Below are 27,066 nucleotides of genomic sequence, written 5' to 3' on the forward strand. Positions count from 1 at the left end.
CAGGTTGCTCGCACACACTCTCAGATTGCTTTTTACTTCACAGAAAAAAAATCATGGTAATATTGTCAATATGTCAGAAAAAATGTGTAACTTTACCTCTGAAAATGTGTAATTTTACCACTATTCTGGTGTAATGTCGCTTTTCAGTCTAAATTGAGGTTAAATTACATAATAAAAGAGGTTATATCCAGCCTTTCAAAATTACACCTACCAAATTTACACAATTTTTTGCTGTGTTTTAAGCAAAACAGGGGAAATTCTCGTATGTTTGGCAGGTTAAGCACTCACTCCTAACTCCATCAAATTTGCTGATATTCACTATTCAAACAACTAGTTTTGCAAAACTTTTGATAGAAACTTGCTTGCTCTCTTCTCATTGAGCTATTTATCACTCGATTTCAGTTGAAAACGCTTTTAATTAGCTTTAATTGAATGTCAAAGTTCTGACCTGCCAACATTAGAGGCACGCTGGAATTAGATGCTGTTTCCCTAGTAGGCAAAAATTATGATTTTTTCCGCACAAGTTTTCACCGGAAAACACTTTTGATTAGGATTTTCAGAGAATTGTGTGTTTCCTCGATTTAGTTTGATGTTTGATGTCTGATCAACTCAGAAACCAAAAAAAAACGTATTGGTTTTTGATACAATTGATTTCATGAAATTTTCCAATGAGTGCCGCGAAACTTCCCGACAAATCAGAAATATTTTTTCAAATTTTTTTAATCGAGTGTTTTTTTCAAAGTTACAGAGTTAGATACCATTTTTTTGTATAGACAGCTGTCCAATTTGTATCGACAAAGTTTAATGCAAATGATAAAAACACATCAAACGCCATTAATGCCACTGAAGAGACCATATCTTTTGCAGGGTTGCCAGAAGGTCATTAAAATGTTGGCAGTTTTCCGCCAACTCACACGAAATAGGAAATTGTTGCACCGACCTCTCTTTGATTTTCGTGAAACTTTGCTCTAAGGGATAATTTTGGTCCCTGAACACGAAGCCGGGGTCCATTTTTCGAAAGCTCGTGACGACTTTTCTTTTTGTGCTTTTCGAATCGAATGATACAAAAACATAAGGGTTTTTATGTAATCATCACGAATTATCGGAATTTTACAAAAAAAAGTTGATTGACAAAGTAAAGATTTTAACCATTTTTTCCAGCAGAAAGTTTAGCACATTTTTCCTAAGAATGACTCTTTGGACGATTGTTTTGGCTCGTTCACTGCTTGTATGTCGAGATTTTTCTAAAATAAAGAAATAAACCAGACGTTCACCACAAAAACATTTTTTTCTGAAAAAAAACCTCCTTAAAAATGGCTAAGCTTTCAAAAAATAAATGCTTTGAAAAGCTCACGATTGAGTTTTAGTGGTAAAACTTCTAAAAACTGATCATTTTTTTCAAAATCATCACTGTTTCAAAAACTTTTTTGTAAAATTCCGATAACTCGTGCAGATTACATAAAATTTTGTTTCAAATGTTTTGTTTTTGTATGCTCTATAACTTTGAAGAACATAGTTATACTCTTAAAAATAACCTTGCAAAATAACAGAAAAACGCGTGAAAAACGTTGTTCTAAATAAAAAATAACATCTCTGGTTTATTTCAGATTCGAAAAGTACATTAAATTTCCCATACAATGACATAATTAGGGGTTAGTAAATTTTCACGATTTCGCGGACAGCGTGAAATTCGTGAAATTTGAAGATTTCCGTGAAATCCCTAAATTTGTCAATTTTCTCAAACAATTCTTTGGAATAATAACATAATCAATGTTTCATTCATTGGGCCGTTGCAAATAGTTTTCAAAAAAAATAAAAAAATATAAAAATTGAAATTACAAGCCAAGGTTTCAACATTTCGATGAAAAAAGTGTTTTAAAATGCTTTTTACAGGTGTAAAATTCAGGTGTAAATTACAGGCGTAAAATTCGGTGGAACTAACTCTTACAACTCTCAAAAACAGTAACCTTGGAGGCTGTATACTTTTTAGTCCATAAAAATACCATAATAGGCTATCCAGATCGACCAACATGAAAAAAGTATGTTTTTCTTTATATGGCCTGGGCGTAGAGCAAATTGGAAAATTATAACTTATTTAATGCTAAGGGAATGGTTTTAAAGGCATTGATTGTTTGTTTTGAACCTATTTAACATGTTCACATGCTACATACATCATAAATAGTAAAAATAGTCCCGATTTACACCTAATAACAATGTCGCATTTTTTATGGGCCATACTGTACAGTTGCTTTCCAATCATTAGTTTTGAAAATATCGAGGTATTGACGGATTTTTTTTCCCCCAAAAAATATTTTTTATTTTGGGACTGTACATTGGTATTTCATGAAAATTTAAAATGTTGTTCAAACATGCTAAATATGATTATAAACGCGGGAAAATGCATTTTATCTGGTTTTCAGTTGGTTAAACTTTAATTTTCATTAAAATTTTGAAGTTTTTCAAAAAAATATTTGTTTTTGCCCCCTGATTTTTCAGGCCAACTTTAAAGGGGGAGGGGGGGGGGCGACATAAACTTTGAAAAATGTTTGCAACGGCCTTAATGACTTTTTAAGTAAATTTTATTAGTTTTCAATTGAAAAGTGTGATATGAACCATTTGAAAAATTGTTATCAAATCCTCAAACATGAAATTGATAGAACATTTACTAAGAAGTGAATCCAGCGAAAACTTAAATGATGTTAACAAAATTCAGCAAAAGAAAAAAAATATAATCTCGCATGTTTTTATAAGTTCAGTATTTTTCAACCGAAACTTGTTAAATTTGATTTTATTGTGATATTTTTTTTAATTTTTTTTTAGAAATCACTTATTAGCAAATATTTTTGTAAAAGTAACATCAAGTGGAAAAAGTTGTATTTCCCTTTTCCTCCGGTCAATGATTTGACCGGAGGAGCAAAAAGAATAGATTGAAAAATTTAATTTCATCAGAGTAAAGAAATATATTGAGTAAATAGATTGCTATTTACTAGATAATCTAAAAAAAAAATTATCATTCAGCATAATTTAGCAATATTTTCATGACTCGTAATAACAATTTAATCATTATTTAATTTGATTTTTGAAACATATAATTTTATAAGAAATTAAAAGAGTCATGCTTGGTTTATTCCATATTAAATAAATATTTATTTGTTATTTTTTTCGATTTACTTTTTTTTATCTTTAAAGTCACCTTTTAAAAACGTTTCACCTGTTTATTTTTTACGATATTTGATTATTTGCGTGAATGGCTCCCGTAGAAATTAAAAAAAAATGCTTGTTTTCTGTTAGGATTTTTAATAACATTTTGAAGATTTCGCTACAGATTAAATTATATTTGCCTATTGATTTTAAATTTAGTTTTTGAAAAGTGAGATGAAAACTAAAAAAAAAAATTCAACTGGGTAAAATGTCGCAAAAAAAGTTATTTTAATTGTTAGATTGTTTTGTTGAATTTGGATTTGATATGAAATTCAATAAAATGTAAAAGATAAAATAGTAGCAAATCAGCGAAAACTGTTTAGCTATATTAGTCAGACATTAAAAAACAGCTCAATATTAATTTTTAAAAAAATACTATAGGTTTTTTAAGTGTCACGTTCAAATAAAGTTATGATTTTTTAAGTTTCATGAAAACATAAGCATGAAAAGTAGCTTCTGAGATAGTTATTTTAATATTTTTCACGTTCCGCGAAATTTGGTGTTTTGAAATTAAGGTTCCCGTGAAATTTGCAATTTTTGACCGTGAAAAATCACTAATCCTAGACATAATTCACGATTTATGACAGTTGATAACAGTTAAATAACGGGAATTGGCAGCACTATTTTTTAATTTTTATTTTGTTGATAAAAAAATATACTTTTTTTCGGGATTTGTAATACGCCATCAAATCGCGCATCCAATTTTACACGAAAGTCCCGGTTTCGAATGACAAATCAACGAAAAACGTGTCTTAGTAAAATTTCCGAAAAACCTCCCCTCCGTCACGAGTTATCAAAGAATGGAACCCGGATTCGTGAGCAGGCACCAAAATTAGACCTTAGAGCAAAGTTTCACGGAAATCGAAGAGAGGTCGGGGATAAGGCTTAGTCTAAATGGTTTTTTAGCACAGCTTTTGAAGCACTCGGACAAAACATCACGATTTATAGATAGTGGCTTATGGGACCCCAAGACGGATCGAATGAGACCATAACGGTCAAAATCCGTTAAGCCAGTCCGGAGATAATCTAGTGACAATTTTTCGATAACATCGCTACACATACACAGTGATTTGTTCAGAATTTGATTCTGAGTCGATATGTATACGTGAAGGTGAATCTAGGACGTCAAATTTAGAAGTTCATTTTTCGAGTAATTTCATAGCCTTTCCTCAGTAAGGTGAGCAAGGCAAAAACTTCAAAATAAATTTTAACATGACAAGTATCCTTGAAAAAATACTTTGATAAATCTGCTGAATTTTGTTCAAGAAATTGGTCCATAGCATTTTTTTAATACTTTTCTTAACTGATAACCTTTAAAATAACCTACGTATAAACTAATAAATCTACTACAAGAACTTCAATACATTCAAAGTAACCCAACCATAACCGAAAGCAAAGATTATTTTCTCTTCCACATCGACCAGTTGTTGCCCCAGTGCGTAAAGAGGCACTTCGTGGTTAGTTCATGATCACCCGTAAGAAACGTAGGAAAATATGTATCTTCCCAATTCTGTCCACACATCTCCGGTGGGTAGACCTTCAAGTGGAGGGTGATTCATGATACTTTCCCCGAAAATCTGTGCCAGTCACACTAGCCTTTGCGGCTTCTTCACTATGTTGTCGGTGCTGCTTTATCTACTATACAACTTAATCCTCGAGACTGTCTCGAACATTGCGCCTGGATGCTGCCACCACTGCCTGTCAACGTGTGTTTTTTTTTGCTCCTTTTCAGCTACTGGAGCATCCTTGGCTGTTGTTGGATGACGTTTGTTCTCGGGGATTGCTCAGAACGCGAAACGGTTCTTGAAAGTCGTTTACCCGGTATCTCGAACACTCGAAAAGTTCGGCGTTGTTGACTAGCCCAAAGTCAGCACAATTTTTTGTTTGTTTGCCTCATTTCCATTTTTGGCACACTCTTTCCTTGCGCGCCACGGATGCTGCTGGGTCGACCTTCGGCGAAGGGGTTTTTCCCTCCAGGGGAAAAATCTTCGATGTTCAAAACGAACCAACCCATCCGGCCGGGCTGACGTGAAGCAACAAAAAAAGGACGAAAATTGCGTATGAATCACTGCTGCCTGGATGATCAGGCAAATGTTATGAATGAATGAATATTTGTCTAATGTTGATAAGTGGGTGCTGAAGGCAGATGAGGACGTGGCTTAAAGTAAATCAAGCAAATGAAATATCTCATGAGGCTCGAGAAGACTGACTCTTTCTGATGGAAAAGGGGAGTGATTGTGTCGTGTGTCCTGTTCAACAAAACCCACTAGAACCTTGACTAGAACCATTTTGAAATTTGTCGTTTTTTGTTTTGTTTTGTCACTCAAAAATATATTAACTTTGCTTAAATTTTTTGCGATCTTTGTTCTACCTTTATTGCTTATAGGCGTGATATTTGTAAGTCACTTATTATTTGTGAAAACTTTTATACAAAAAGAGTTTATAAAATAACTAGTACTAAGAAATGTTATGAAACAACCCATATTACAATAAGAGAAAAGAGTGGGCAAAAATTCTGCGAAATTCGTCGTAACAAATGAAACTGGTGAACTTTCAAGCACTCCCTCCCACGCTCCCAGCAAAGTTGTGTGTTCTTTGCTCAAGACGCACGATGCTCTTTCTTTTTCTAAGAAAAAAACAATATCATTGCTGTTTTTGCATCGCAATCATCCGTCCGAACCATCATTCCGACCGATATCGAATAACTTTAAACATTTTCCCAAGAATCATCCCCCCGGACTGGAAGCAATGCCGAATCGATTACATCCTGCCAACTGCATTATTTCATGCTGCTGGCTGGCTCGATGAATGCTGATGAAAACATGCATCGAGATTGTTTGTCTGATGTTGGATCTTGAGGGAAGTTCTAAAACCATCGTCACCCAATCGTAAGTTTCCGTTCTATGGCGCAGCACTGAGGACAACCAGAGGGAGAGGATTTGTGGCACTACAAAGTTTTCATGCTTAACACTGGGAATACAATGTATTTTCCCAGCTTGTGACATCTACCCGAATCCTGACTTGTGCCCTTTCGATTGGCAAGCGTTTGTTTTTCAATCGATTTAAAGCTGTTTTATTACTAGCTTATTTTTAAACAGTATTTTCCACAGGGTACGAGCATAAAATTCAGACTCGATTATAGAACCCTTGATCACGAAACCAAATACAAGAAGCTTATGCCGAGCTTCCGTGGCCGTGAGGTTACGGGTTTCGCCTTGTAAGCGGAAGGTGATCCCAAGCAACACACTTTGTCAGATAAACGTATTTCCTAACTGGTTGTATAACCAATCCGCCTCGTTACCACAACTTGTTCTACAACTTCTGTGAACTGGAAAAAGCGCACTTTTTTTTTGTTGTATAACTTGTCAGAAAAAGATGCAAGTTATCAGAGTTAGTTGTACAAATGTATTTGACAACACTGTGCCATCTAACAAGAGATTCAACGAAAAAGGGGGCGTGGTTTACGGCTGTGCTGTCAAATAAAAAGCGCACACTGGAAAGGAAAGTTAGATTGAAAACAGCTATCTAACCGTCAACTAACTTACATGTAAACAAACGTTTCTTATTAGAATTTCAATCAACGACGAAGCTAATAAAAAAGTACGCTTGTTTCTGCAAGATTCATTTAAAATAATTCGAAATTGAATTTTAAAAAAGATAAACAATCATGGCGCGCATGTGATTAGTGTGAAATTCCCTGCATGGCGAACTTTTAGATTTTCCTTTTTTGATGAACTTCCTCTGTCCCAAGATTCGATCCGATGACTTCGACGATTTGTTGTTATCTCCACGGCAGGTCCCGGCGCGCTTCCACATCTCTCCACGAGGCTTCATAGTAAACAAGCTGGCCCAAGTGTCAATAAGAAGGCTGCTGTCTGTTTGGTTAGCTAAAGAACTTAACTCCAACGAAGGCTGTCATTGGAATTGAAGTTATATAAGTTTGTTTCAAATCAGTTTTTATAACTCCACTATATAACTTTGTTATAACAAACCGTTTCAACTGTCATTTCGATTACCATACCACAAAGTAATATTGAAAATCGGTATGATTTTGATTTGTTGTTTTCTCTATCATAAACTCTATTAGCTGATAATTTTTGTAGCTTTTACCAGCGATATGTTCACAAATGAATCGGTCAACAATCATAATTATTGCAATCTTCAATACATAAACATTTTGGAAACTCTAAATTCCTCATGTACAAATTTACACCACCTAACAACACGCAATGTCAAGTTGAATATGTATGTTGAGCATCAGTTATATAATCTATTCTCCGATAACATTTGTGTAACAAAGTGAGAAAACCTAAGGTTATTTATAGAATGGTTGGCCACGCCCATTTTTTAGAAGATGCCGTCACATGGCAATGTTAGATAAGCAGTGAAACAAACAGTGCAATATTGTTTTTATTCAACAAACTGTTTTCGAGTAAAATTTTGCAGATGAGAGAACAGCATCTTGGCATATCAGCACTTAGACGTTCAATTACCGCTCATAAAAAGTGTTTTCAAGTGAAATAAAGGGATAAATAGCCCAATAGGAAGTGAGCAAGCAAGTTTCTATCAAAATTGTTCCAAAATAAATTGTTTAAATAGTGAAAATTAGCGAATTGGATGGAGTTAGGAGCGAGTGCATATTCCCTATGTTGTGTGTTAAAGTTGGAAAAGAGTGAAGTTGACTGTGTTTTAATACTTGTGTGGCACAAATCTCAAGAGTTACATAAGTCAGTTATACAAGTAGTGAAACAAACTGTTATTTAACTAACGTTGAAATTTTTTCTCGTATGTTGATCAAAAACAGTTGTCTAACTATTATTCAACAGACGACAAGTTATGAGTGCTACTTGGGGATGGGTTCGATTCCTGTCTGGCTCGGCAAAGTCAGATCCCTTAAAAGAGTAAATATGCTCACTGGGAATACTGGCCAGTAGAGGATGGGTTTCGACTAGCGGCGTGCTGGGTTTCCAATCCAGAGGTCGTGAGTTCGATTCTCGTACCGGGATGATGTTTAAAAAAAAAAATTCAGCTTCGTATAAAAGGCCTGAAGGCAGAATAAATGTTGCATCATTTTATGAAATGTAACAGGCAGAAATATGTAGCCCAACAGTATGGAACACAGTAGTACCTTTAATCGAAATGTCATGTTCAAATTCCTTTCTACTCTTCAACAGCCTGGGTAGCCGAGCGTGCTAAGGCGCAGTCCTCTCCGTATGTGCTGATTTTGAATTTCGCAGGTTTTTTTTTTTGCTGAAAAAATCAACGACTAATGTGACTTTTAAATGATTTTTTTTCAGAATGGTGAAGTCTGGAGTTTTTTTTTTAAAAAAAAAGGTCCAATAAACCAAATTTTCAGTTTTTGCTTTAAGGGTATTTTTACCCCTGCCTCAAGGAGGTTTCAAAAACACCCTAAAAGCAAAAACTGGAAATCTGGTTTATTGGACCTTTTAAAAAAAAAACTCCAGAAGTGCATTATTTTGCAGGTGATTTTACCATCAAATTTGTAGCTTATATCATCGGATAACAAAAATATTTTTTTAGGAACGCTGAGCATAAGTTATTGAGCTGGACAACTCCAAAGTGATTGGAGAATGTGTATTCCAAAATGGCGACCAATATGGCGGTGATAGAATAATGGGAATATTTATTTGGTATAGTAACAGGAATCAGAAAATGTAAGCCATAAACAGAATTAACTCATCGGAATATTTGTATTTCAATAAAGCAAGAGATTAAATTCGTTTCAAATATTAAGGTGCCAAAGCCCAACCGCAAATTTTAAGCCCCGCTCCGATTCGGAACTTGTTGCATTTATGTGGAATATCCGTTGTTTTGTTCAAGCTCTGGATTTGAGCTCCTCAGCGCAAATGTTATTCAACGAATTCGCTGAAATCGCGCCCATTTGAGGGAAGGAATAGGGATGGGTGCTCAAAATTCTCCGAAATCAACTCCCCCGCGGGAGTTTCCGCAACATAAGCAGGTTAAACAATAAAGCCCATCCGTACTCGCCACGTGCAATCAGCGGCGCGTTGTGCGAGGGTGGGTACGGTTCAAACCAGATGCACCAAGTAGGGGGAAGCTTTCCCCCTTATCTACAGCTTATCTGTTTCGCCGAACTTCAACGGTACTTAACCGCGGAAAATGAGGGAAAATCCGTTACATTTGCATATATTGATGTTTGGTGTGTATGCAAACAGCGAAATGCTGCGCAAGTAATCTCTTCGGTTGTAGTCATACGTGGGTTATCGATATTTTCCGTAAGCGCCAATATGAAGATATACTACGGAAAGAGAGAAAGAGTCAGATAATTATCAGCGAGGGCGGCAGTCAGTGCCATTCATCATTGACTGTGGCCAGACCAATCAATCTTCTGCTGCTTTCACGAATATCAGTGATAACCAATTCGCATATGGTTATTATTAGTCCAATTTGCCAATTTGCGGCGAGCAACTCAATTAACCATCCACTGACTAAATATTATTAGGGTTTTATTATTTTTCCCTTGTTACTAAAACTTATTTGGAATATGTTTTGCTTTAAAAACGTTATTTCTCTTGTTTTGTATTTTTCTTCTTGCATTAACACTTAATATTCCAGATTGGGAGCTTGGGAGTTGATGTGTTAAGCATTTAGTTCGTTCTTTGCAGCGTGTTTTAAATACTGATTCAAAATTAACTTAAAACTTCGTAACTTCGTCATAATACAATATTAATCTTGAGCAAAAAATTTGGTGATTTTTAATTCAACTTGTTGTCTATTCTATTTCTATGTTTATTTTTTTTATTTCTGAAATGTTGAAAGAGGACATCAAATGCCAAATTTTCATAAATTCCCAGAATGGGCAAAGAATCTTTGACCGAGTTATGAATTTTTGAATCAATACTGACATTGAAAAAAATCGAAATATTGGTCACAAAAAATTTCTCAAATTCATTTTTCGATGTAAAATCGAATTTGCAATCAAAAAGTACTTTAGTAAAATTTTGTAAAAATGCACCGTTTTCAAGTTATAGCCATTTCAGGCTACTTTTTTGAAAATAGTCGCAGTTATTCATTTTTAAAAATAGTGCCCATGTTTGCCCACTTTTGAAAAAAATATTTTTGAAAAGCTGAGAAAATTTTCTATTTTTTGCATTCTTGAACTTTATTGATACGACCCTTAGTTGCTGAGATATTGCCATGCAAAGATTAAAAAAAAAAAGAAAATTGATGTTTTCTAAGTCAAACCCAAACCACCCACCATTTTCTAATGTCGATATCTCAGCAACTAATGGTCCAATTTTCAATGTTAAAATATAAAACATTCGTGAAGTTTTCTGATCTTTTTGAAAAAAAACTTTTTATTATTTAAAATCAAGACTTACATTTCAAAAGGGCGTAATATTGAAAGTTTGGCACTTTTAAAATGTTAGTCTTGATTTAAACAAATTGAAAGTATTTTTTTTCGAAAAGATCAGAAAATTTCACAAATGTTTTATGTTTTAACATTGAAAATCGGACCATTAGTTGCTGAGATATCGACATTAGAAAATGGTGGGTTGTTTAGGTTTGACTTGAAAAACATCAATTTTCCTATTTTTAAATCTTTTCATGGCAATATCTCAGCAACTAAGGGTCGTACCAACAAAGTTCAAGAATGCAAAATATAGAGAATTTTCTCAGCTTTTCAAAAAACTCACTTTTCGAAAGTGGGCAAACATGGGAACTAATTTAAAAAATGAATAACTGCGACTATTTTCAAAAAAAGTAGCCTGAAAATGGCTTTAACTAGAAAACGGTGCATTTTATCAAAATTTCGCTAAAGTACTTCTTGATTGCAAATTTAATTTTACACCAAAAAATGAAGTTGATTAATTTTTGCGATCAATATTTCGATTTTTTTAAGCCAGTATTGATTAAATAAAACATAACTCAGTCAAAGATTTTTTGCCCATTCTGGAAATTTCTGAAAAGTTGGCATTTGATGTCCTCTAAAACAAATCAGAAAATAAAAAAAAATAAAAATAGTGTTTTTTTTGCAAATCAAGCTTTAGTGACAAAAGGTTAAATTAAAAATCACCAAACTTGTTTTTACCGTGTATCATATTTTTTCAGTGTAGTCCTGATCCATATCTACAACTTTGCGGAAGACCCCAGATCGACCAAAAAATTCCTTCAAAAGATACAGATTTTTCAATTTTCCCAAATGCAAATGATGGAGAAAGTTTTATTATTTATCTTCATCAAGTTCAGCAACCGAGCTCTCTTTTTAAACTGCACTGCAAAGTAAAACCCTTTAATTTTGTATGTACTGCCACGTACAGAGAGCGTAAAACTTTTTAAGAGGCAGTATTTGTAGATTCTGCTCGGTTTGTTCTAGAGGTCGTATCGAGGTGCTCCGATTTGGATGAAACTTTCAGGGTTTGTTTGTCTATGCATGAGATGAACTCATGCCAATTATGAGCCCTCTACGACAAAGGGAAGTGGGGTAAAACGGGCATTGAAGTTTGAGGTCCAAAACACATGAAAAATCTTAAAACTGCTCGCATTTCCGTAAAACTTACTCAATTCCAACTCTCTTAGATGCATTCGAATGGTCTTTTGAAGCCCTTCAAAATGTGCTATAGACATCCAGGATTGGTTTGACTTTTTCTCATAGCTTTTGCAAATTACTGTTAAAAATGGATTTTTTTAAAACCTTAATAACTTTTCCCAACAGCCTCCAACACCACACAAGATCCTCTGTAATTATTAAGTCAAATGTAATTACAAAAGCCGACTCGGTCCTAACCAGGTCCCAGTACCGAAAAGGACCTAATAAAAATAATTTTATGAAAAAAAAGCCTCCAACACCCATACTCCCATAGGTCAAAAGTTAGGGAATTTCATGGACTATAAGCCTACGGTATTAACTTTTTGGCCAATTGCAGTTTTTCTCATAGTTTTACGGTTTTTCTAGAACAAACATTTTACAACGTTAGTTTTTTCCCTGTATGCCGAGAAGACGGCACTTTTTGGTCTAAATTTTGTCATAGGGGAAGGTGGGGCAAGACGACCATATGGGGCAAGAGGAACAATCGCTCCTACGGCCGTAATTTTTACAATTTTGATTATTTCCAGTATGAGGAATTGTTGCTAGCAATGCAATTAGCTTATTCTACTACCACATAACCGCCAAAATGACGTAAACGCCACGGGGCATAAGATTTAATGAAGTTTTTTTCAAAACCTTTGTTTTCTTATAATATTTGGAAAGTACAAAATAAGGCTTAGGGTTCGTTTTAAGGCTCATTTTATCAAAATGCTATTTTTCCTAGATCAGTAGTGTCCCTACAAATGACATGCCACTATTACAAAGTATGATTTAACTTTTGGTTATTTTTGTTGAGAGCTTTTAAAAAATCTTGTTCAGGTGGGGCAAGTGTACCATATGGATTTTTAGTATGGAAAAATTACGAATTGCTGCAAGAACATATTTTATTGGGAAATAAATACATGAAAGTACTTAAGAACTGATGAACAATCGTTAAAAAAAATTGTTCATACAAAGTATAGTGATATTACTAAAATTTACTATTTATCATCGAAGTAGTATTTTTTTTTTCGTAAAAACGATAAAATTTTTAGTAAAATATTATTATTTAATCTAAAAATTAAGAAACCATTCAAATACATTCTAATCTGATGTATCTAAGTGATAACAGTTCAATTGTTAGCAAATTAACATGTTTTTTCATGCATTGTTCCTCTTGCCCCAACGGGTTGTTCGTCTTGCCCCACTAGTTGAGTAGAACGTACGGAAAATAAAAATTTTAAAATCAATTTTTCACATTAAAAAACAGGATTTTTTAAAAACTTGTTTTAACAAAGTCTTAGTCAAGACCTAGAATAAGATGATTATAATAAAATCCGACAGATTCTTTAACTTTTTAATGGGTTATAACGAGCATTTCCTTAGCTTGTTACACTTGCCCCACTTTCCCCTATTCGGAATCCTCGGACAATTTCACGTAAGTTAGAAGTATTGGAGTTGTAATATTGCTTTAAAATATAATTAAATAAAACATTTTTGAAAAAAAGAAATAGATCTTATTTACCCTATGCTCAATACGTCAAATGCTGTATCAAGTAGGCGAAAACCTGTTTTACCCTTAATCCGACAAAATGCTAAATAATAGTGTTGGAGACTGTTGGGAAAAGTTATTAAGGTTTAAAAAAAAACAATTTTTAACAGTAATTTGCAAAAGCTATGAGAAAAAGTCAAACCAATCCTGCACGCAGCACTTTCCAATCCAGCACGTTTTGAAGGGCTTCAAAAGACCATTCGAATGCATCTAAGAGAGTTGGAATTGATGAAGTTTTACGGAAATGCGAGCAATTTTAAGATTTTTCATATTTTTTGGACCTCAAACTTCAAAGTCCGTTTTACCCCACTTCCCTTTGTCGTAGAGGGCTCATATTTGGCATGAGTTCATCTCATGTATAGACAAACAAACCCTGAAAGTTTCATCCAAATCGGAGCACCTCGATACGACCTGTTTCACATCGGTGAAAAACTCGCTCTTAACTCAACACAACAAAAAAGTAGTCTCGTTCTAGTCTGCTGGTGCTTGACATTTTGCCTGTCCATTCGCAACAGCTGTCCATAATAAGAACAAACGACGGGCAGTTTTTTTTTGCTGAAATTGCCATGGCAATACATACTTAACGGTGCATCAAAAGTGTTTTTTTTTTTTGTTTGTGCCATGCCCCTAGGGAGGGTTAAAATACTACGAATGGTAATGTTGCCCTTTTCTGTTGTGGTTAGTCCAGGTTCTCTGGGTTTGTAAAATTTGGTAATCTTTAGAAATTATTTAAAATTTAGAACAAATTCACAATTTCCAAATCACGACCAACATTTGAAAAAAAAGGTAAAACATTATAATTGAAACTATCAAGCAAAGTCAAGCATGTTGGATTATTAAAATTACCTTGAACAAGGCAAGTAAAAAGAATACAAGTTTTTAATTCACAAAAAAAAGTTGGTTGAACTATCCAGCTTGACATTCATAATGCGAATAAAATAGGTAAAATGAAAGAAACAGCACCATTTACTCTGTACTTTGTTTTCAGACAAAAAGTCAACCGGTCACGGCAATTTAAGGTGGAGCGCAGACGTCCAAACTTTGTACTAGAGTGAACTTCAAGGCACTTGCCATATAATCTGAGTTATTTGCTCTAAATTACCTCCCTGAAACGGGGGCTGGTCTTAAAGCTCTCCCTCCAGGACTCCGAAAGCAATTAATTTAAATTTCTCCGTCTGGTTTCACAAGGCTGGACATTTGATAGCAATAAATCTTTATATTATACTTAATTTTACTTTATAGCTGTATTGTTGTGTTGAACTTTTGCCCAAGAGAGTCTTTATTTTCGTAGAATCTATCGTACAGTTAATGGCTGTTTGCCAAACTGTAAAAATCAACCAAACAGGTGTGATTCCATCACATCATCATCATCGCCACCCTTTCGAGCAAACAACACACACGGTTTCTATGATACAATAGTGCTCTGACATCGATTCCATTAGCCTCTAACCTGTCTATTTAGTCACCTCGTAAAAGGGGTCTTCCATGGCAAAAGCCACCATCAGAAAGCTTTTTATTACCCTTTCTACCAAGCGCACCGAGAACACCGCTACAGGAAAATGAAAACATCATTAAAGTATTAATTTACCTTGAACGAACGGATTTTGTCGTCATGTTGCGCCTCTTCCCTCTTGCGTCAATATAACGGTTGGATGAGCTTCATCATCTAGGACATGGCTGGAACACGTGACACGTGTCTGGGAGACCTGTTGGCACAGGAACCGCGTTCCAACGAACGCTACTCATGAAAGGGATGTCATCCCTGATGTGACGAGATTGGGTTGTTAATCAAAAGGAATTCCGTTTTCACATTTTCACCACAATTAGACCGCTTTGTCAATTCAATTTAAGATGAAAAGCTTCAATTTTTGCATGAACGATTCCATTCTGGTGAATTCTGTCTCTTCTAAAGAATTGTTTGTTCAACTGAATGTTCCTCAAATTCCGTTTAACAAAGCACTAATCATCACCCCTACACCACTCTCTCCCATCGTTTCAGCACTCGAGGCTTATTATCCCACATCGCGCCTCCATCTGAGCCTTCCCATCTCCAAGGAATCGTACATCATTCTGCGCAACCACCCGCTGTTGAATCTCGCCCCAAGGGACATCGCTAACGACTCCACTCCGGCGTATCAATACGCAATTGAAAGTCCCGCCGAGGGATTCCTGAGCATTGACTCCACCACCGGCGATGTCTGGATCGAGTCCCACATCATGGACCTGCCCAAAAGCACCGAATTCATCATTTCCGCCAGCAGCGGGTCCGAAGTGCTTCGACTCAGCCTCACCATCACCCCCGTCCCAGTGGAGGAGAATCACTTGCCGCGATTTTGCGAGGACCACGTGGACCAGATTTGCTTCTGGGAAGCGGCCACCTATCGTATCGCCGAAAACGAACTCACCGGATTCCGCGTTGGCCCGCTCGGTCCCCAGCTGTACCAGCAGCTCTGCCGGACGCACTCGGTCAGGTACGCACTCACCAACGGAACAAACTATCTGGTGGAACGCAACGGGACGCTATTCAGCAACGGCTCGCTGGATCACGAACTGGGACGGCCGGGACCGGCGCTGCAGGCTGCCGTGCGTTGTACCGTTCGGATGAGCGAAAATAGCGTGCCTATGGAGGTGGACAAGGTGCTCGAGGTGGCCGTGCTGGATCGGAACGACAACCGGCCCCGGCTGGAGCACGTGAACGACACCCACATCGAGCTGGTTCTCGATGACCCGATCATCCACAAGGTAGGTTGTTGAACTCATGTAATCTTGCCGAGCTTCCGTGGCCGTGAGGTTACGGGTTTCGCCTTGTAAGCGGAAGGTGATGGGTTCGATTCCTGTCTGGCTCGGCAAAGTCAGATCCCTTCAAAGAGTAAATCTGCTCACTGGGAATACTGACCGGTAGGGGATGGGTTTCGACTAACGGCGTGCTGGATTTCCGATCCAGAGGTCGTGAGTTCGATTTGCGTACCGGGATGATGAAGTTAAAAAACCTAAAGCCCGGCCAGACCTGCTGCGTATAGGGGAACTATACCCTTTCTCAGCCTCAGGGATGGAATAATCGCGAAAAAATCAATTTCGCTTACGAATTTTCTCACCCGCGAAAGAGATTTTTGGTCATATTTTGGGTTTCTATGTAAAATTATCATTTGAACCCAAAATATTACCAAAAATCGATTTTGCGACACTTTGGGTCAATTCTGAGGGCAGATTCAGATTCAGCGGGCAAAATTACATGGAAAAACATATATTGGGACAATTTTTGAAATTCGTTAGGGTGGTCCCATAAGGTTTTCCCTTGAAAATTAGCCTTTTTCAAATGAAGATATCCCGAGTTTAAAGAAAAACACCCCTGGGATTTTTTCAGCGTTAGTAGTGCTGGATCTCTTCTTTCAAATGCAACCTAGTGCTCAAAGTTTGGCTTGCGCCTTTTCGAGATATTTAAGTTTTAAATTTTGCATATTTTTTACCTTAAAATGGCTGTAACTTTTGGCCCTTAAGTCCAAATTGACCTGTCAAAAAATAAAATTGTTTATTTTTTAGAACTCTAAAAGTGCCCCGAACATCACTTTGAAGGTTTGAAGGTTTGCTTAGATGCTTTCTATTAATTAATTTGGTTATAGAAGGCGTAGATTACGAGATAAAATTTTGGTGTCTTCGACAAAGTTGCTTGGATTGGCAAGCTCAACAACTTTCTAGAAGACAAAAAAAAATCCCAAAAATATTCCTGATAAGTTAGATTTTCAAAATCACCCTAATAGTGAACCACCGTAATTTTCAAGCAAACCAAAAGTTGCCCTTTTTCATTTGCAACAACTCTTCTGAAGACACCAAAGCTCCAAAACTTCACCATTTTTCGGAAAATCCGTTTTCTACTTAACCCTCTCACGCCCATGGTTACTCCAGAGCACCAAAACTTTGAACTCAAATATCTCGGAACTGACACAACTTTTCATGATGCTTTAAGTTGCAGGTGTTCGTGTAGAATGTATACTAACATCTTCCCAAATTTCATAAAATTTCGTTAAGCACAAGCAAAGTTACAGTGTGAAATGTAAACAAAAATGGGCCAATTTTAGGGAAATAAATAAGACCTGTTTTCGAAAACCCGTAAAAAATACCAAACACAAAATGTTATGAAACAAAAAATGTTTTGCTATCATTTGAACCTTGGACAAGAACCCCTGTGAATAACATTGTGAGTTTGGACAGGTTTTAAGTGTTTTTCAACCTTTTTCATTTGGTGCACCAGAGCACCACCTAGGCATATGAGCAACTAAATATTCAGGAGCACTTTTTTCTAAATTACAGAAAAAGCTTATTTTTATCAAAACAAAAGTTTATAAACGTTTAGACTATTCATAAACAAGACAAAACATTGTTATTAGACCAATAGTTTTATTATTTTCCTCATTTTTCATGAAAATGGTTGTTTGTGGGTTTTGAATGAGCCAATCAAAGAAAACCTGAAAATGCAGAGATTTTAGAATTTGTAGTTAATACTTCAGAAATATGGTCTTACAGCAAAGAATATGTAGTTTTCAACACATTTCGAAGCGTTTTCAAACAAATGAACCAATAGATTTGAAGAAAACGAGATTTTGTGGTTTAAAAAAAAGTTGCTCATTTTCCTGATGGTGCTCTGGTGCACCACTTCAAATTCTACTTTTTTGCCCCAATTCGATGTTTGTGGGTCAAAGTAAAGTATTTCCTGCATTATTGTACCAAAATTAAGCCATTTACTATTTTTACGATAAGCAAACAGCTCTGGGCGTTAGAGGGTTAATTTTGCGATCTGGGCCACTGTGCAATGCACAGTGTTCGGAATGGCAAAATTAAGTGGAATAAATCGATAACTCCTTTATTTGACGTCCTAGCCAAATGTCTTCGGAAGAGTTGTTGTACTTGATAAGGGCTATCTTTTAAAGTTATTGACATACAGGGTGACGACCTTCCAGGGTGTCAACCAAAAACTAACTTTGTTGGATGACGTTGTAGGGCTTTGGTGTCTTGGGCAAAGTTGTAGAGGAGAAAATTTCATGAAAGTTTGTCGAAAGCGCCAAATTTGTAGCTCTTAATCTACTCGAGATATACGCCATTTTTGCAAAAATGGTCCAAAAAAGCACTTTTTTGGTGATAACTCAAAATGTTAGCATTTTAGCGGCCTACTATGTTCTGAAGAGTTGTTTATGACATAAAGTTACACATCTTTGCCGAAGACAGCAAAATGTTTTGAGCCTTTATTGAAGAGTTATAACCATTTTTATGTGATTTTGAGCCTATTTTCAAGTTGCTATGTTTTCAAAATGGCGCATTTTGGCGCAAAACCGAACAATGCACCTAAAAGTACACACTTTCAACTACATTTCCTGAAAATATCTCCGTGTCTATCGGTGTCTATTTTTAGATATCTCAATTTGAATTTGACGGTTTTTAATTAATTTGTTTATAATTTTTAAGCGGAATCTTATTGAAATCGTGGTAATAATCGAAATATTGAAGGGTAAATTGATCGATTTCTGTGGAAAATACTTTGTCTATGGAAAAATACGACAACCTTTCTAAAGTGACCAAATATAAAAGGAAATTCTTAATTTTAAATACGAACAATTATTTAAAATTTTTACTTGCATTATTTTTGGGCTAAACATGTTTTTATTCATAATTTTAGAATGTGTGTCATAACTTTAAGCATAAACAATGTATTTTCCATTAGAATCGATCAATTTACCCTTCAATATACCGATTATTACCACGATTGCAATACGATTCCGCTTAAAAATTATAAACAAAGTAATTAAAAAAACCGTCAAATTCAAATTGAGATATCAGGAAATGTAGTTGAAAGTGTGTACTTTCAGGTGCATTGTTCGGTTTTGCGCCAGAATGCGCCATTTTGGAAACATAGCAACTTGAAAATAGGCTCAAAATCCCTTAAAAATGGTAATAACTCCTCAATAAAGGCTCAAAAAAATTTGCTGTCTTCGGCAAAGATGTGTAACTTTATGTCATAAACAACTCTTCTGAACATAGTAGGCCGCTAAAATGCTAACATTTTGAGTTATCACCAAAAAATTGCTTTTTTGGACCATTTTTGCAAAAATGGCGTATATCTCGAGTAGATTAAGAGCTACAAATTTGGCGCTTTCGACAAACTTTCATGAAATTTTCTCCTCTACAACTTTGCCGAAGACACCAAAGCCCTACAACGTCATCCAACAAAGTTAGTTTTTGGTTGACACCCTGGAAGGTCGTCATCCTGTATGTCAATAACTTTAAAAGATAGCCCTTATCAAGTACAACAACTCTTCCGAAGGCACCATTTGGCTAGGACGTCAAATAAAGGAGTTATCAATTTATTCCACCTAATTTTGCCATTCCGAACATTGTGCAAAGTACCAAGAAGTTAAACCAAAAAATAAATGGCAGTGTTTCCTCTGGGTTACTCTGTAATCGTTTAATTTAATTTTATTGGTTGAGTAATAGATAGAAATTTTAATTTGCATATCGTTTTGCGTTTAACGGCAACCTTCATGTAAAGTTCTCCTAGCTAAGGCATTTTTTTAAACTTTCAAACGATACACTCTCGATCTCAACTGACCTTCGATAAGCCAAACATTCCCCCCAATGATGAGCCCCAATGGAATCCCATCGGAACAAGGCCAAGCCTTTCCGATGGCAATTTTAGAGTCCAGAAGGGTTTTCTACCCTCACACACTAAAATTAATTACCCTAGTAGTATTCATCATCTATAACACAGCGTAACAAAAATTTTTTTTTTGTTATTAGCAGGACGATTCAAAAAACTCCCCGAGGGATCGGCTTCCTGAACACAATGCAACCTGGCCCATGTCTTAATTGTTACCCTAGCTCGAGATATTCAATGCAGAAGTTTTGCATATGAATCACCCCCCGTCGAAAAAATATTTTTTATTTTGTTTTCACTGTAACTTAAGTTTTATAAGGTATTTTTAGATGCTTCTGGTGTCATTGGAAGGTAAATTGTTATTAAAACCCAAAATATGGTCCCGTTGGTCGGTTCCCGAAACCGGTTCCGGTGGAAATCCGGATTATTGGCCAAAATTGTGCGAAATCTTCAAAATTTTGAAATTTGTTGCTCTTTATGCGAAAAAAAACATACTATTGCTTCAAACAATCAATACAAACTCAGAAAATGGTTTGGCCAAGCATATCCGAAGGTGTTTTATCAAAAATGTGGCCATTGAGAACCGGTTCTGGCCTATCCGGATCCGGAAACTAGAAAACATTTAAGCAGTTTTTTTTTCAAAATTCCTATGTGTCAGACAATTTAGAAAATCAAATGTGGTGTTGAAGCATTTTTTGCTACTCTATACTTTCAGAATCTCAAAATATGGCCAAGGGGCCAATGGGAACCTGTTCTGACTGTCCCGGATCCGGGAAACAGTGGTCACATGACATTTTTATTGAATTTATTAAAAAGTTGTTTTAGTTACCAGAATTTCAAAATTCCTTGAAAAAAAAATCTGATTTTATTTATAGCCAGAATCAGAAATGTGGCCATCGGGAATCTATTCTAAATGTTCCGGATCATGGAACCAGTGGACACTTGACAGTTTTATTTAAAATTTAAAAAATAAGTTTATTTTTTTTAATTAATCTAAATTTCATCAAAATCAGAATCAGAGATGTAGCCAAATGGCTAACCGGACCATGTTTATATATTCCGGACAGGGAACCAGTGGACAAAATTCAAGATTCCTGGAAAACAAATCAGATCAGAAAGTTGGCCGAGTGGCCTACCGGAACCTGTTTTAAATGTTGTTAAAATATTGTAAAATAATTTTATTAAGAAATTTTCAGGATTCCTTAAAATGCATCTGAATTTAATTAAAATCAGATTTATAAATGTGGCCAATGGGAACCTGTTCTAAATAATCCGGATTAGGAAACCAGATGACACTTGACATCTTAATTAAGTTTATTTAAAAAAAGAGCTATCGAATTTACAAGATTCCTGTTTAAAAAAACAGAATTCATTTAAATTTATTTTTACATTTTCATTTAATTTATTTTAAAAAACATAGTTACTGGATTTATAAGATTCCTGTAAAAATCTAAATTTTTTTGAAATCATTTTGAAATTTCAATTAAATTTATTTTAAAAATAACTACACTACTTACAAAAATTCTGCAGAAAATTTTGATTTATTTAAAATAAAAATCAGAAAGTATCTGATTTTAAGTAAATTCAGTTTCATTTTAGTGAGTTTTGAAATTATCCTAACTAATATATTCGACAATATTTTAACAACATTTAAAACAGGTTCCGGTTGGCCACTTGGCCAGATTTCTGATTTTGATTTAAAGAAAATTCTGAATTTTTGCAGAAATTTATTAAGTCAAATAATTTTTTTTTTATAAAATAATTTTTTAATAAATTCTGATTTTTTAACAGGAATCTCATAAATCCAGTAACTGCGGGGAGCGGCTGTGGCTGAATGGTTACGGTGTTCGCTTTGTAAGCGAATGGTTCTGGGTTAGATTCCCATCTGCTCCCAACGAGAAAGTTTAAGAACGCATAAATTTGAAATGATGAATATGAACGAAAAATCAAAGTCGCTCGAGGCGGGGTTCGATCCTCCGTCCTTTGGATTGGTAAGCAAAAATGCTAACCACAAGGCCATGATGACTTGGTGAGCGTGGACTGGAATTAGGAATACTGTTACAGAGAGCGAGTTGTGGCGCTATAACCACGGCAAATAGTGTCCAGGGCATTCGTGGAAATACAATGTCCCATCCCAGAGGGTCCCGGAGTACCAAACCTTCTTAGCATGGTGCTCCCAACGAACACAACCAAATCTCGGAGCGTATGATGGTGTGTCCCCACGCTTCTTCCTCCCCTGTCGATTCAGAATTGTGTTGTTGTTCGAACACTCAGTGCTCAAACTCAACCCAATTACGAGTCATCTCTGGGATACGGCTTTACGCAGTAGGCCTGGCCGCTTTAACGCTTGTGATGTTTCAATGCATTCTCAATGCAATGGCGCACTACAAATGTTAATAAATGACAAGAAGGGTGCTAGGCGTCATCTAACCTAAGGCACTCTCCAGGATCCTTTCGAAAGATTGGCTGCGCTAGGGTCTGATTTGATTAGATTAGATTAGATTAGAATCTCATAAATCCAGTAACTGCGGGGAGCGGCTGTGGCTGAATGGTTACGGTGTTCGCTTTGTAAGCGAATGGTTCTGAGTTCGATTACCATCTGCTCCCAACGAGAAAGTTAAGAACACAGAAATTTGAAATGATGAATATGAACGAAAAATCAAAGTCGCTCGAGGCGGGGTTCGATCCCCCGTCCTTTGGATTGGTAAGCAAAAATGCTAACCACTAGGCCATGATGACTTGGTGAGTGTGGACTGGAATTAGGAATACTGTTACAGAGAGCGAGTTATGGCGCTATAACCACGGCAAATAGTGGCCAGGGCATTCGTGGAAATACAATGTCCCATCCCAGAGGGCCCCGGAGTACCAAAACTTCTTAGCAATGCTGCTCCCAACGAATACAACCAAATCTCGGAGCGTATGGTGGTGTGTCTCCACGCTTCTTCCTCCCCTGTGGATTCAGAATTATGTCGTTGTTCGAACACTCAGTGCTCAAACTCAACCCAATTACGAGTCATCTCTGCGATACGGCTTTACGCAGTAGGCCTGGCCGGTTTAACGCTTATGATGTTTCAATGCATTTCTAATGCAATGGCGCACTACAAATGTTAATAAATGACAAGAAGGGTGCTAGGCGTCATCTAACCTAAGGCACTCTCCAGGATCCTTTCGAAAGATTGGCTGCGCTAGGGTCTGATTTGATTAGATTAGATTAGATTAGAATCTCATAAATCCAGTAACTTTTTTTTAATAAATTTAATTAAAATGTCAAGTGTCAACCAGTTTCCTGATCCGGATTGTTTAGAACAAGTTCCCATTGGCCATTTGGCCTCACTAGAGATTCTGATTTTGAATAAATTGCGATTTTTTCAGGAATCTGTTAAGTCCAGTAACTATTTTTAAAAATAAATTTAATTCAAATTTCAAAATGATTTTAAATAAATTCAGATTTTTCGAAGAATCTTATAAATCCGGGCCAGGTCCGGTGAGGCAGTGGTTAGCGTAGTTGCCTCTCACCACAGTATGGCCTGGGTTCAATCCCAGACGGACCCGGTGGCATTTTTCGAGACGAGATTTGCCTGATCACGCCTTCTATCGGATGGGGAAGTAAAGCGTCGGTCCATTTGCGTAAAAGAGTTTTTGAGTGACTCACCACATATAACCTTCGGACGCCTAGAAATGAGCTTTGCTTTTTTATAAATCCAGTAACTATGTTTTTGAAATAAATTTAATAAATTTGTCAAAATAATTTCTCCGGGACTCTTATAAATCCAGAAACTATGTTTTAAATAAATTTAATTAAATGTCAAAATAACTTTTAATAAATTTTGATTTTTTAACAGGAATCTTATAAATCCAGTATTTTTTTCTTTTAAATAAAATTAATTAAAGTATCAAGTGTCAACAGGTTTCATGATCCGGATTATTTAGAACAGGTTCCAATTGGCCATCTGGACACACATCATATTCTGATTTTAAATAAATTCTGATTTTTTCCAGGAATCTGTTAAGTCCAGTAACTATTTTTAGAAATAAATTTAATTAAAATTTCAAAATGATTCTAAATAAATTCTGATTTTTCGAAGAATCTTATAAATCCAGTAACTATGTTTTTTTAAATAAATTTAATTAATTTGTCAAAATAATTCAAAGAGAAGTCAGATTTTTTTGGGTCTCTTATAAATCAAGTAACTATGTTTTTAAATAAATTTAACTAAGATGTCAAAATAATTTTAAATAAATTCTCTTTTTCAACAGGAATCTTATAAATCCAGTTTTTTTTAAAATAAATTTAATTAAAATGTAAAGTAACAACTGGTTTCATGATCTTGATTATTTAGAATAGGTTCCAATTGGCTGTTTGGTCACATTTTTTATTCTGATTTTAAATTAATTCAGTTTTTTTCCAGGAATCTGTTAAGTCCAGTTACTATTTATTTAAATAAATTCAGTTGAAATTTCAAAAATAAATTTAAATAAAATCTGCTTTATTTAAACAGGAATCTTATTATTCCAGTAACTTTTTTAAATAAATTTAATTAAAATGTCAAGTGACCACTAGTTTCCTGATCCGGATTATTTGGAACAGGTTCCAATTGGCCATTTGGCCACACGACAGATTCTGATTTTAAATAAATTCTGATTTTTTCCAGGAATCTGTTAAGTCCAGTAACTATTTTTTTAAATAAATTTAATTAAAATTTCAAAATGATTTTAAATAAATTCTGATTTTTCGAAGAATCTTATCAATCCATGTTTTTTTTTAAATAAATTTGATTAATTTGTCAAAATAATTTTAAGTAAAGTCAGAATTTTTCAGGGACTATTAAAAATCCAGTTACTATGTCTTTAAATAAATTTAACTAAAATGTCAAAATAATTTTAAATAAATTCTCTTTTTTTAACAGGAATCTTATAAATCCAGTATTTTTTTAAATAAATTTAATTAAAATGTCAAGTGTAAATTGGTTTCATGATCCAGATTATTTAGAACAGGTTCCAATTGGCCATTTGGCCACACATCAGATTCTGATTTTAAATAAATTCTGATTTTTTCCAGGAATCTGTTAAGTACAGTATCTATTTTTTAAATAAATTTAATTAAAATTTCAAAATGATTTTAAATAAATTCAGATATTTCGATGAATCTTATAAATTCAGAAACCATTTTTTTAAAATAAATTTGATGAATTTGTTAAAATAATTTTAAGTGAAGTCAGAATTTTTCAGGGACTCTTATAAATCCAGTCTGTATGTCTTTAAATAAATTTAACTAAAATTTCAAAATAATTTTAAATAAATTCTGTTTTTTAACAGGAATCTTATAAATCCAGTTTTTTTAAAATAAATTTAATTAAAATGTCAAGTGTCAACTGGTTTCATCATTCGGATTATTTAGAAAAAGTTCAAATTGGCCATTTGGTCATATTTCTTATTCTGATTTTAAATAAATTCAGTTTTTCTCCAGGAATCTGTTAAGTCCAGTTACTATTTATTTAAGTAAATTCAATTATAATTTCAAAATAATTTTAAATAAAATCTGTTTTATTTTAACAGGAATCTTATTATTCCAGTAACTTTTTTAAATAAATTAAATTAAAATGTCAAGTGTCCACTGGTTTCCAGATCCGAATTATTTAGAACAGGTTCCCATTAGCCATTTGACTTATTTCTGATTCTGATTTTAAATAAATTTAATTAAATTCTGATTCTGATTTTAAATAAATTCAGATTTTTTTCAGGAATTTGATAAGTCCAGTAACTATTTTGAAAAAAAAAATTAATTAAATTTTCAAAATTATTTTAAATCAATTCAGTTTTTTCGAAGAATCTTATAAATTCAGTAACTATGTTTTTTTTCAAATAAATTTGATTAATTTGTCAAAATAATTTTAAGTAAAGTCAGAATTTTTCAGGGACTCTTATAAATCCAGTTACTATGTCTTTAAATAAATTTAACTAAAATTTCAAAATAATTTTAAATAAATTCTGTTTTTTTAACAGGAATCTTATAAATCCTGTATTTTTTTTAAATAAATTTAATTAAAATGTCAAGTGTCAACTGGTTTCATGATCCAGATTATTTAGAACAGGTTCCAATTGGCCATTTAGACATATTTCTTATTCTGATTTTAAATAAATTCAGTTTTTCTCCAGGAATCTGTTAAGTCCAGTTACTATTTATTTAAAAAAAAATCAATTAAAATTTCAAAATAATTTTAAATAAAATCTGTTTTATTTTAACAGGAATCTTATTATTCCAGTAACTTTTTTAAATAAGTTTAATTAAAATGTCAAGTGTCCACTGGTTCCTGATCCGGATTATTTAGAACAGGTTCCAATTGGCCATTTGGCCACACGATAGATTCTGATTTTAAATAAATTCTGATTTTTTCCAGGAATGTGTTAAGTCCAGTAACTATTTTTAGAAATACATTTAATTAAAATTTCAAAATGATTCTAAATAAATTCTGATTTTTCGAAAAATCTTATAAATCCAGTTACTATGTTTTTTTGAAATAAATTTGATTAATTTGTCAAAATAATTTTAGGTAAAGTCAGAATTTTTCAGGGACTCTTATTTTTTAACTATGTTTTTAAATAAATTTAACTTAAATGTCAAAATAATTTTAAATAAATTCTGAATTTTTAACAGGAATCTTATAAATCCAGTATTTTTTTTAAATAAATTTAATTAAAATGTCAAGTGTCAACCGGGTTCATGATCCGGATTATTTAGAACAGGTTCCAATTGGCCATCTGGCCACACATCAGATTCTGATTTTAAATAAATTCAGTTTTTTTCCAGGAATCTGTTAAGTCCAGTTACTATTTTTAAAAATAAATTTATTTAAAATTTCAAAATGATTTTAAATAAATTCAGATATTTCGAAGAATCTTATAAATCCAGTAACTATGTTTTTTTTTTTAAATAAATTTGATTAATTTGTCAAAATAATTTTATGTAAAGTCAGAATTTTTCAGGGACTCTTATGAATCCAGTTACTATGTCTTTAAATAAATTTAACTGAAATTTCAAAATAATTTTAAATAAATTCTGTTTTTTAACAGGAATCTATAAATCCAGTATTTTTTTAAATAAATTTAATAAAAATTTCA

General features: G+C 34.2%; 1 protein-coding gene across 1 annotated transcript in view; it reads left to right on the plus strand.

Moving 5' to 3' along the window:
- The window catches only part of LOC120413615 (uncharacterized), a 67,495-nt gene that overhangs the window by 17,562 nt on the left and 22,867 nt on the right, over window positions 1–27,066 (plus strand). The window contains exon 3 of the mRNA XM_039574520.2: window positions 15,304–16,046. Coding sequence (XP_039430454.1) covers window positions 15,304–16,046 — 743 coding nt within the window. The remainder of the gene's footprint in view (window positions 1–15,303; window positions 16,047–27,066) is intronic.

Source organism: Culex pipiens, chromosome 2 (genome assembly GCF_016801865.2).
Source record: "Culex pipiens pallens isolate TS chromosome 2, TS_CPP_V2, whole genome shotgun sequence".
Classification (NCBI taxonomy): Eukaryota; Metazoa; Arthropoda; class Insecta; order Diptera; family Culicidae; genus Culex; species Culex pipiens.